This window comes from Siphateles boraxobius, unplaced genomic scaffold, assembly GCF_051911475.1.
Source record: "Siphateles boraxobius isolate OS27281-9 unplaced genomic scaffold, OSU_SipBor_1 35, whole genome shotgun sequence".
Lineage (NCBI taxonomy): Eukaryota > Metazoa > Chordata > Actinopteri > Cypriniformes > Leuciscidae > Siphateles > Siphateles boraxobius.
In genome coordinates this window covers 14,339,548-14,352,299 of record NW_027508975.1, presented here as the reverse complement: position 1 = coordinate 14,352,299, position 12,752 = coordinate 14,339,548, and the positions used below count along the sequence as shown (strand labels likewise).

The window sequence follows — 12,752 nt, the reverse complement described above, 5'->3', positions numbered from 1 at the left end:
ATTAAGGTGTTTACATGAAGGCTTTTCAGTCAGATTGAGCCATCAATCCGATTACTAATGGATTATTTGGTTGCATGTAAACGTAGTATATTGAAATATCGGAAATGTGTTTAAAAATCATATCAACGTTATTGGAAAAAAAATATCGCAATATATATTGATATTGAATTATTGTCCTGCCCTAGCCAGGCATACCTGCATCACTCTATGCTTGTAATAATTGAACTTGTTAAATTAATTTGTTATTTACTTAATAAATAATGTAGATAGCAAACTATTTAAATTAAGTGGACTCCTGCGTCTGCATTTTATACATGTATGCATACATACACACATAAGTAAATGTTTATGTGAACATTGACTTTTCTTGCAGATGTATTAAAAACTAGGAGCCCGAAGCTGTTATGAAGTTTAATGTCTGATTCTTTTGTATGTAGATTTGTATTGCAAACTTATTACAATTTTAAAGGGTAAGTTCATCCAAAATGTAAAATTCACAATGAAGATATGTTTAATGAAATCTGAGAGCTTTTTTTGTCCCTCTATTGATAGCCTATGCAACTAGCCTACCACTTCCAAGCCCCAGAATAGTAGTAAAAAGACATTGATGTTTAAAATTAATAAAAAAAAATACATTGACATTGATGAGAGCACCATGACACATGCGCGTTACTCCATACAATTGAGGTTAAACCACATTAAATAATCCAAGTGGTTTAACCTCAATTTTATGAAGTGACAGAGTGCTTTGTTTGCGCAAAAAAAAAACATAATTTGCCACTATTTACAAAATAATAATCTCCAACGCACGTTCACACAACGTCTGCCCATGACACGCATGTGTTGTGCTCTCGTGAACGCGTCAACAATATTCAGTGTGTTCAATGATAATTATATAGAAAATGTTTTATTTGACTAAATAATTATTGCCAATTAAATTCAAAATGCTTAATGCAAGTAAAATAGTCAAATGTTGGTAACAATAAGGGTTTTCATACTATTCACGAAATTAACATTAACAGGAAGAATTATATTTACAAGTTTTCCTCTATTTACACTAATATAACAACAATAATTAAAACATTTAATCATGAAAAAAACTGAATAAAATTTGAGTCAATTCATTGAAGCCAATTCCCCCTGATGCCATTCCAAACATATGATGAAATATTATGAAAAATGTCTGTATGTTAGTTTTTTGTCTGTACAGGGACAGTCACTGGTCCAATGTTGTTTTGGACATTGGCTTTCATTGTATGAGCAACAACAGACTTATTTTGATCATAAACATGTTTGGAGTGACATGGGGTTGAGAAAATTGACAGAATTTTCATTTTTGGGTAAACTATCCCTTTATAGACCCCTTTTCAGTTACTAAACATAGTGACTTTTTTGTGGGCGGAGCTTAGGTGGAGGCAGAATGATTCCTCTGTCCTATTCACTAACGCTAGTTAGCAAGTTTTGTTAGCTTGTTTTTTAACAATGACTGGAGAAAATCCGATTTTATCTTAATGTGTAAGGTTACTCGCTGTCCATTACAGTGCAATTTTAATGATGTGAATATTTTCTAGAAATAAAAATTCCAGATACAGCAAATCATTGTTTTTTTACTTTATGCATTTAATTATTCTTTCTTACCAGGTTCTTCAAAAAGTCTAGTCACAATCAGTCACAACAATTTATACAATCATAAATGATTCACTAATAATCAAAATAGTTATGCGTTATGCGATTTATGCGATAAAATTTCAAATTGGAGCCTGTATACCGTCGTTTCTTGCACCCAACAACACAACAAGATGATATTTTAAGCTCCTTATATAGCTGAATCTGTGCTGGTTTATATTGGCTGCCTCAGTTTTCCCTTTGTTTTGCCTCCGCAGTGACGCAATTGTGACGTCGGCGCAAAAAGGGTGATGGTCTGTGTAACTTGACCAAATTTCTAAATTTATTTCAAAAAGTGTTCCAGATTTTCGGTTCACTTGTTTTTTCCATTTCCACATCACGTCCCTGGGATATTGGGCTGTATGTTGCAAACGCATCGCTCAGGGCTTCACGTGTTTTACTAAACATTGTAGTGCCATATTTACAGGAATGACGCTTTGGCAAGCGTTTGCTAAATTGGCTCAAGTGCAAATGAGCGTCTGACCTGCTTTCTCCCTTTCCTGCTTCATATACCAATTATATAAATGCAGTTTAAAGAAGGCATGAGGTGAATAAAATTAGGTTAGATCTTATCCTCGCCCACCCTTTGGATGTGACAGCTTGCGCTGAAACACTTAATGCCCTTTTGATATAATCAGGAAAGAATACAAGCTTCCTAGTTTTCACCAAATGTAGGTTAGTAAACATGTAAGGAGAGGCGGACATTCAATCCAGGCATGTGCGCTGAAGAGTGGGAGGGTACGGGGGAAACATCTGGTGCTTTTGTGGGGCACCTCACGTGCCGGTGCCGAGCTCACCTGCCACGAGGGTGAGAGTGGGATTAGGCCCCACAAGCCCCACTTTTTCCCCTGACTTTCCCATGATACTCAGCACCGTGACCGCGCACACAGACAAATGACAAGGATCAACCCCAGTGAGGTGGAGAGCATATATAAAGATGTTCTCACAGTGTTGGCTTATGTCTTTCACGCAGGGCCTTGGCCAAAGCAGAAGCAGCGGCAACTGCAGAGACTGACGGCGCGGATTTACTTGGGCGGACAGTGAAGACGTCATCTTTCACAGCCATGAACGAGTTGCAAGAGGTGCCTGAGCTACCTGTGAGTACACTGGACTGATTTCTTTTCATATTGTCCATATGACTGAATTTGTTCAAAACATAAATTTCATCATTCATTTGAAAATATATATTTTTTTAGCATAAAAGTTTTTTTTTTTTTAAATACATGTAAATATAGCTGTTAATTAAATATGTATTTTTATATTGTTTTACTTAATCACACCAGTACAGGAATGAAGAGAGATTCATGCGTAGCTGACAAATAGAATGAATTTCTTCTTGTTCGGCATCAAGACATTTATTTTAGGTGCCTTTTCGCCTTTTTGCTTTTGTATTTTGTTCAAAAATACAAATGTGACAAATGGGAAATTGATGAGGACTTTTCTTGAGTGAACTGCTGAAAAGACTTGACTAGCTGATGGCAAAATTTCTGTTTACCGTTAATGAAATCAGTCGTTGTGCACAGTAGTTTTAGATTATGTAAAGCATGTCACACTACCGGATGCTTCTGTCACTGCATGAAATGCTTCACATTATTATGTCAAATGCCATCAGCCACTGTAAATAAACAGGCTGAGAGACGTAATATATAAATGTATGCTCTTTTTCTCTGTTGTTTTGATTGAATAGACAAAGAAAGCTCGGCATGATCCAGAAGTGAATCAGGAGGGTGATTCACTGTAAGTTCATATGCATTTTCTTTACAGTGTATGGTTCATTACATATTTTCATATGCATTTTCCTTATAGAGTGTGGTATATTTCTTATTTTTATGTGTAGCCTGCATATAGGCTATAGCGTACTAGCTAAAGGAATAGTTAACCCAAAAATGAAAATTTGCTTTTAATTTACTCACCCTCGGGCCATCCAAGATGCAGGGGACATTTTTTTCTTCAGTAGAACAGTAAATAACATTTTTAGCTGAAACCGTGGTCCTGCCCAATCTTTAATGTTATGAGACAGCGTAGTACTTTTATAGAATTGTACTCGTTTTGTACATGTACTTATTTTTGTGTTTGTTTTGTTTTTTGTCTAAGTTTGTTTTCATTATTTTGTACTTATGATATTATGTTGTTAAATGTAATATGTATCTGCCATGTAATAGCCGGTAATGCTGATATGGCAATAAACTCAAATACTACTTTTACAACCGTGTTCCTCTGTGATTCATATAATGCAAGTCAATAGGTGCCATCGCTTGAGATTAAAAACAAAACAAATGTAGACAAAACAAAATGAATACCTACGGCTCCTGACAATACAGCGAGGTCTTAAGAAGCGAAACAACTGGTCTATGCAAGAAAATGAACATTATTTTTTAAGGATTATACTGCTAGGATGTCAGCATGCTATTCTAAGCAGTACAGATACAAGAAACTGGATATAAGATCATAATCTTGCGATATTACTGTTGTGCCCATGAGCAATTAAGGGGAAAGAGAAAGAACAAAGAGTGTCTTGTCAGATTAAAGCATGATGTCCTATTGGATGATTGCCCATCTTCAGTCAAAATGCATTATCTTTAACAAAATGATAAAAACAGCTAGCTACTCTTTTAGCCATTCATGTGAAATCTGGAAGCTGACAATTTTTCAAACCAAAACTCAGAGGCTCATTTCACGTTTCATTGTGGTGTTATACATTAAGAGAACAACAGGACAAATTTCTAAAAGTTGTTTTTTTGCAGTGTGGTTGCTAATGACAGCAGTGACTCCCCAAACCGGGACGAATCAACAGCACAGTCAGAAGTCAATTCATTTCCACCATCATCTGTTGCTCACTTGCACTTAAGTAAGTAGGTTTCTGCTTTAATTTTCTTCATCTGAAATACTTTGTTTATTTTAGAGTGGTAAAAGGTGCATGTGTGTGTATTGGGCAGGGCAATTATAACAAATATATTTTGTTGATAGTGTATAGGGCTGTCTTGATAACCGCAATATTGTAATACCGCGATACTGACAAGCCAATAGCAGGAATGCAAGCAACCGCCGCAACCATGATGTTCACGTTTTTTTCATAATGCTATACCTTACTTGTTTTACACTTCATGCGTGTGTATTGAATGTTAAATAAGCTAATAACAAGTTTTTTTTCCATCAACTGACTCTTTTTTTCTTCTTCTTAAGACTGTGTACAATTATGATTTGTACAGAGGCTCTGATGATTTGCACTAAACAAGTCTAAACAGGCAGTGAGTGAAAGAGAGATCGACTGAGCTCTTGCATTACTTGCATCTGTCCTTCTTCAGGTCAAGTAATTTATTCGTGAAAAAAATATGTTTTCCATGTCCTAAGAGGAAAGCGATCTTTGTCATAGCTTCCATTTAACATTTAAGGGTATTTCGCATGAATGGCTTCAATGCATTGAATCAATGGTCTGACTGACAGCCTATCTAGAAAACGCAAAGCAGTGCTTATGCTGGATACTATTGGAAAATATCAGCAGCCTTAGAAAGCCTCTCTTCCAGTCAGATTCGAGGATCGGAACTAACTGTTATACTTATAAAAATAGCCCAACGAGCTTATTGTCAGTCAGGTTTATGTTCTGTTTTGTGGACCCTTATTTTGACATTCTGTTCTGTTTCCTTTAGTTCCTGTTTCCCCGTTCTGTTTATATTCGGTTTCATTGGTTACTGATTATGTCCTCATTTGTTGCAATAGTTACGTATTAGTTTCACATACACCTAGTACTTTTTTGTACCCGTTTATATAGTCCTGTGTTTCAGTTGTTTTAGGTCGGTTCTTGTTTATGCTTGTGTTTGGATTTTTAATAAAGCCGGTTTTGTATTTAAACCTGTCTTTATGTCTGCTGACCACATCGTAGCACTTATTTATATAGCAAAAAAGATAAATCTTTAAATATAGCCTTGTCCGCGTAAATGAATTATATATTAACATATATTTATTATAATAAACTTGTAGGCTATTGCAGTATATTAAATCGTTTTTTTGACCTAATTGATTTGCACTGAAATGACACACTCGAGTCTGTCGGCTCTGACAGCGTTGCATCACGTGCACCTGCGCAATATAGCCTATGATTTCCGAAAATAGTACTATGTCAAATAGTGATGTCGGCACAAGCACTGTTGAGGAATATGCAGCATAATTTAGACAATTGTTTTTCCTCGCACAGAGCGAGGCTGAACATAGGAGCTCATCTTCGCGGCTGAAGCACGAATAGACTATTAGTTTAAAGCTTTTACTCTTAAACACACAAGGCACGTCCACTTTAATGAAAAAAGAATATATATTAAACAAACCAGATCAAGACGAGAGCAGAAACGAAATAAAGTGCATAACTGATACAAACGGTGGGCACAGCGCAATTGCGCATTAGGCTCCAAAAAAACAAATCCAATAAATATTACTAGAAATAAATGGTCACAATAATAAAAGTGAACCATAAAATGTTTCCAGCATGGTATGGGTGTGTCTGGGGGATGCTACCGTCATTGTGTGCGGGTGCGCCTGTAGTTAACTTATAAAACGATTATTTCTAATTGACATATTTCAATGTTTTATGCCAATTCTGATATGTTCATTCATATAGCAACTCAAAACAGACTGGGCAACTAAACGCAGACAAGTTAGCTTACCGTTTTTAGGTGATATGCCATGTTTGATGTCCAGCTGTGATATGCAAACTTTTTTTCTATTTTCTATTTTCATAAAATACTGCCACACTCACGATGTCTTTGACATGGTAGATTACTCTGACAGTAAATTAAACGCTAAATTCAGCAAACCACCATGGATGATGCAGACCAATGCCTTAGTAGTTCTTTCTTCAGTCTGTCTCCAGTGGGTTGGGCTAATCCAAAAAAGTGAAAACAAGGGGGGTGTTCTGATGACAGACTGTTACCTTTGAAACAGGGGTGCTCTGAAAACACCCCCATTAGCAATTAGTGATGAAATGAATGTAATGAAATTAACGCGGCAAAAAGTCGACCAATCAGAATTTTAGTCGAGCCAGAACGTATCGACCAATTAATCGACTGGGAGATTACAGCCCTAATATTGAGCCACTCAAAATCCACGCAAAGGGAATTCTTTCACCGCCACAGCCCTAAACATTTACCAACATTGTGAATATTGCAATGATTTTAACATCTTTTTTATTTGTCCATTAAGTATGAGAGTGATAGTACCGAGATCACATTTTTGATTTACACAATTTACACAACAGGAGCAAAATTTTAGCTGAGAATTAATTTAATTCGTACTCTCCATATGATTGAATTGGTTCAAAACAATAATTTCTTTGCACGATCATTTGAAAATCTATTTTTACAAGCTTTAAAGTTTTTAGTAAAATATATGTAAATATTTCTGTTTATTACTATGTATTGTTATATTGGTTCATAGAAATTCTAATATTATATATACCTAATCATAAATAAAAACAGTGTAAAAAAAACGTTTTTAATTAAAACAGTTTAATTTTTATTGTTTTGCTTATATTACACATTTTAAATATATTTTGTTGTTATGATTGCTTTATTGAATTGATGTTTCATCTGATTGAAACACTTATGTTATTTTAGATAGATGTTGAATATTGTCAAAAGACTCTAGTCCCCCTGCATGTAGGCTATTTGTGTAAAAATACATATAAATATTATCCACCCCCTCAATGTCTCCAGCAGTGCCTGGGGGTCCAGAACAGTCAAATCAGGAGACAATATCAAGATCCCAGGGCTGTGTCAAGGAAAATGCATATACTCCAAATGGTAAGGCCCAGCATTTACTATATCAGGACAAGAGATGCTGTCTTGCGCAGACATTGATTTAAAGCATAAAACCATTGTTCCAAAACCCCCTGTTTTTAACAGCAGTGACATGCAAAGACCTCACCACAACCACAGCCACTGAATATACCTCACAGATCTACCAAGGAAGCAAGTAAGTATTGAAAGTTATCTTAAAACTGGTTAGTATTTGCAAAAATAAAATAAAAAAATACAATCAGTCATCTGTTTAATAAAACCTGAAGTGAATAGTCTAGCATGTCATTTGGAATCAATATGGGATCATAATCCAATATTGATATTGTCTCTTGGCTTGCTTAAGAAATGTACTTATTGTGCATGTACATAATACATCAATAAATGTTGTTTCAATCCATGATAGGGTTTTTCTTTTATGTATGAGAGTAAAAAAAAGTCATAACTTTCACCTAATTTTCATAAGTTGGCCTTTTTTTACTTTCTATACATATATTATATATAATGGATGTATAGAAAGTAAAAAAAGGCCAACTTATGAAAATTAGGTGAAAGTTATGACTACGATACCCTCGTGCACGATTCGCTACATATATCACGATACTGAACCATAATCCAAGTCATATGGTAAAAGGTTAACAAAAAATGTACTGTTGATTAAAATGCTAAATTTGGTATTAAATTGGGGTGGAAATAAATAGGCTTGGACTTGGTGTGGGTAGTAACCCAATGCACCGGACAATGGTGACACCAGAATAGAAATATTCATGATTCTGAAGCTTTAAATACAGAGTTATTTTAGAAGAATATGCTTGCACTCTGTTACTGACTAGATATATTTAAACTAATGTAGGACACTTTTTACTGATAACATAAGAAATTTGGCACTATCAAGACCCACAAATATTCCCCCATGGCATTATTATACAATATATTCAACATTATATATAGTAGTTTAATGTATTACTGACACCAAAACTCTGTTTACTTACTTTTTTTCCCTCACACAGTAGTTTTTATTTTGGGTGAAGTATGCACAATACAGATTGTCTCTTCCAATGACACATTTACATTTTTGTATTGCAAAATATTGTTACACCCCTAGTTATGACGTTTTAATGAAAATTAAGCGCAATTGTTTTTTTTAAAATAACATTCACAGATGAATTGTTCGTTAGACCAGTAACATAATTAAGAAAGTAAATGGTGTCAGTTTTGAATACGTTGACTACGATCATACCACATATTGAACGGACTGCGCCTTCATTTGTTTAAGTCAAATTAAATATGTTGTCTACCCAGACTAAAGTCTATTGCAGCCTCCCTAAGTACAGTGGCGTTTTTGAATGTTCAGCTATTAACTCTCCCCAACTCTCATTATTCTTCAGCACGGCTGTCACTGCATATGCCAGCCAAGTGGCTTTCCCCTCCCTGGGCCAGTCGACCGTATACAGCGGCTTTCCTCAGTCCGGCCAGACGTACGGACTGCCACCATTTGGTCTGTGCTTCATCCAGTTGCTGTCTGTGCTTTAATTCATCTGAACACTCATTCCACTTAAACTCTCACCCTGCATTCACACTGTACGCTGGCAGTCAGATCAGTTCACGTCTACATTACATCCAGTTCTTAACCTCTCTCTAATCACCACTTTCGTTTCTGCATCCCTTTTCTCCTCCACTCTTTGTCCTCTCTTGCGCCATCTATCCATGCACGGCCTCAGGCTCCATGTGGCCGGGCTTAAAGACAGAGTCGCTGCCCGAGGCGCCCTCTGTTGGCCAGACGGGGTTTCTCAGCTTCAGCTCAGCCTATACCTCAACCCAACCCAACCAGATCCACTACTCCTACCCCAGCCAAGGCAAGCCTGCTACTGCTCTCTGTGTGTGTCTCTACACGCTCTCTGCGCCTCATAGCCTTATTACAGGACCGCTGAGGACAAAATCCATCCAGTTCCATCCGCCTAAACCTTTTCATTAACACTCATACAGCATTTCATTCAGAAATATTTATCATGATCACCAATCATTTTTAGTACTGAGCTGTTCACTGCATGTCTTTTTGGCATCCTTTATAATAATTATTCTTCCCCATTCAGGTTCCTGTTTCACTACATCCAGTGTGTACACTAATATCCCCCCAGGAACTGCTGTGACCACAGCCACTGGCACACATCAGGTGAGTGTGGAGGAAGGAACTCATTAATGGAAAGGACAGAGTAACTCAATTGAGGATGCTGTTGATGCTTTTGGGTTAGATGAACACTTTAGAACACTTAATTTGACCTAAGTTGAAGTCATATTTTGTTATAAATATAGCTATATATCAACTGATATATATAACTATATATCAGTTAGCTGAGGTATGTGGAGATGTCATGACTAAGACGTTATACAGTGTAGAACAAAGTTAAAAATACAAAAACATCATGTTCTTCACCATGATGGGTTACAATATACATTTTTTATGAAGTGATTCAAAAAATAGAAAAAGAAAAAATATATAGAAAAAATTGATTATTTTTCTGAGAATAGATTCTCAGATTTCAAACAGTTAATTGTCATTTCAACCAGTAATTTTTGACAGATTTATTAGACTACAAAAAAGTAGTTGTTTTACATATGGAAAAGAAAGCTTGAAACAATCAGTTTGCTTTGGTTACGTTTTGTTGAACAAACAATGAACACGATTTTAATTTATATGAATGCTGTATATTGTTTCTTAAGAGTGGTCGCATTTCTTATGTCCCCTTTTTAATTTTTTAGGAGTTTTCAAATTACAACTCTCTTGGCCAGAGTCAGTTCTCCCAGTACTACGTTCCTCCTCCCAGTTACCTGTCCCCTGGGCTGCCCAGCAATGATAGAGATGGAGCAGGTGTAGTTGCACCTGGATATCCAGCCATTAAGACAGAAGGGAGTGCCTCAGCAAACCTGCCCAACACAACAGGTGTGTTATCTTCTCTCTGTTATTTGCAGTAAACCTTTTCAATTATTCAAAACTTTCTATATATGACTACTAGAATTTTTTTTGAAATATGATTTATAATGGTGTCAGTATTTTTTTATTAAGACAATATTTTTATTCAACATGTACAGCGTTCTAATTCAAATAAATGCTGTTATTTTGAACTTTCTCATCATCAAAGAGTCTTGAAATAAAGATTTTCCACACAAAAAAAATAAGTAGCTGTAAATGATAATAGTAAGAAATGTTTTTTGAGCAGCAAATCAGCATATTAGAATGATTTCTGAAGGATCATGTGACACCGAAGATTTGTCACCACAGGATTAAACTAGATTTTAAAATGGTATTAAAATAGAAAACGGTTCTTTAAATTGTAATAATATTTCACAATATTATTGTTTGTACTATCTTTGATCAAGTAAATGCAGCCCTGGTAAGCTACAAAAGACTGAGATGTTAAAAAAAAACATTATAAACTCCCAAACTTTAGTCAAAATGACTATTTTAAAGAAGTTGAATTAATATATGGATTCATTCATATAATAATTGTAATGTAAAAAATAATAATAATTTCAATAGTAATTTTTAAGTTTTAATAGTAAAGTCAAGCAAAAATGTTGCTCTGTACAGGTCCTGGTCTAGATCATGTCGTCATTGTGAATGCCCCTCATTCTTCTCTGGCTCTCACTGTATTTCATATTTTTGCTCATTCCTCCAGATGCATCCCCAGGTGTGACGCTCCCAACTGGTGTGGCTCTGCCTGCTGGGATGGCCCTTCCCACAGGAGCACAAGACCAGGACGAGCCCAACCGCAAAAACACTCCTAGCAAAGCTAAAGGCAAAGCCAAGAAACCAGACGGGTCCCAGTCCACAGACAATGACCTTGAGGTAATGCAGCAGCTTGCATAATTTTAGAGACATATTCTAACCTCTAAAAAGGTATGCCCATGTGCAAACTAAATAGAAACCCCCATGCAACAGCACTGAAAAATTCACTTTTACTTGCATTGCATTCTGACACAGTAAAGGCATAGTTCACCCAAAAATGAAAATTTGGTCATTTACTCACCCTCAAGTTGTTCCAAACCTGTATGAATTTATTTCTTCTGCTGAACACTAAAGAAGATATGTTGAAGAATATGGGTGTTACGACATCTTGTGGTCTAGGGTTAAAAAGAAGTAACATTGATATTATGATTTGGAGTGATGGTGGTGGCAAGAGACAACACGAAACAAAGTAATGCAAAAGAAAAGTAATTTATTATACAAAAGTGACAATAACTACAAAAAAGTGGATAATAGTAATAATAACGAGAATGAAAATAAGCAAAATATTTACAGATCAAAGAAATATCAGATAATAAGTAAACCCAAGAGAAACAGGGATGCAATTAGTGACGCAAAAGTAAAGAACGGAAAAAACAAAACTCAGTCTAACTTGTAATTTAACCTCTAACCAATCAATTGATGGGCACCATGTCTAGCATTGTATGGGGGGGAAAACACTGGTAGTCAATGGGTTCCATCAATTATTTGGTTACAGCCATTCTTAGAAATATATTCTTTTGTTTTCAGCAGAAGAAAGAAATTCATAAAGGTTTGGAACAACATGAGGTTGAGTAAATGATGACAGAATTTTCATTTTTGGGTGAACTATCCCTTTAAATTGATCTTGCTTAGCTAAACAGAGGGTCAGCTTTACAATTTATTTATATTTGCTAAATCTACAAAATAAAGTGATTAATCATGAGATGAACATAATGGATTGGGCAACAGCCAAGTCCAGCAAACATGACACACAAGTCTTTTTCTTTTCTCAGCGTATCTTCTTGTGGGATCTGGATGAAACCATTATCATTTTCCACTCTCTTCTTACTGGTTCATTTGCACAGAAGTTTGGCAAGGTACAGCAAATTGCTTTTTTTTGTAATCTTAAAGGTATTTGCAGTTGATTTGTTGATCTACTGTTATTTTCTCTTTTCACATTCTTTTTGTTTTCTGGGATGGTTTTATTTATTCAGGACCCAGCAACAGTTCTCAATCTGGGTCTTCAGATGGAGGAGTTGATCTTTGAGCTTGCAGACACGCATCTCTTTTTCAACGATCTGGAGGTAAGTGTAGCAGAACACACGGGTCTGTTTGCTGTCTGTTAGGTTCATGAAAATAACATTTACCTCTGCTTTCAAAACAGGAATGTGATCAAGTCCATGTTGATGACGTTGCCTCAGACGACAATGGGCAGGATTTGAGGTAATGATACTTGAGCTTTCCAGCAACAACTTACACCAGCAAATTGCTTTTCAATTGTGTTTTGCTTATATCCTCAAAACACCCTGCTGTTATAT

At 35.8% G+C, this 12,752-nt stretch overlaps 1 protein-coding gene across 4 annotated transcripts in view; it reads left to right on the top strand.

The window, feature by feature from the left end:
• Positions 1-12,752, top strand: part of eya3 (EYA transcriptional coactivator and phosphatase 3) — a 30,607-nt gene that overhangs the window by 6,381 nt on the left and 11,474 nt on the right. Inside the window, exons 2-14 of one of the 4 annotated variants that reach the window (XM_077196477.1) lie at positions 2,639-2,762; positions 3,353-3,402; positions 4,410-4,513; positions 7,371-7,454; positions 7,557-7,626; positions 8,837-8,946; positions 9,170-9,304; positions 9,542-9,621; positions 10,209-10,389; positions 11,126-11,295; positions 12,228-12,311; positions 12,429-12,518; positions 12,599-12,657. In XM_077196477.1, the coding sequence (XP_077052592.1) occupies positions 2,730-2,762; positions 3,353-3,402; positions 4,410-4,513; positions 7,371-7,454; positions 7,557-7,626; positions 8,837-8,946; positions 9,170-9,304; positions 9,542-9,621; positions 10,209-10,389; positions 11,126-11,295; positions 12,228-12,311; positions 12,429-12,518; positions 12,599-12,657 (1,250 nt within the window). In that variant the 5' untranslated portion in view covers positions 2,639-2,729. Of the gene's footprint in view, positions 1-2,638; positions 2,763-3,352; positions 3,403-4,409; positions 4,514-7,367; positions 7,455-7,556; positions 7,627-8,836; positions 8,947-9,169; positions 9,305-9,541; positions 9,622-10,208; positions 10,390-11,125; positions 11,296-12,227; positions 12,312-12,428; positions 12,519-12,598; positions 12,658-12,752 lie in introns of all 4 variants that reach the window. The other 3 variants (XM_077196476.1, XM_077196478.1, XM_077196479.1) reach the window with 3 other exon arrangements.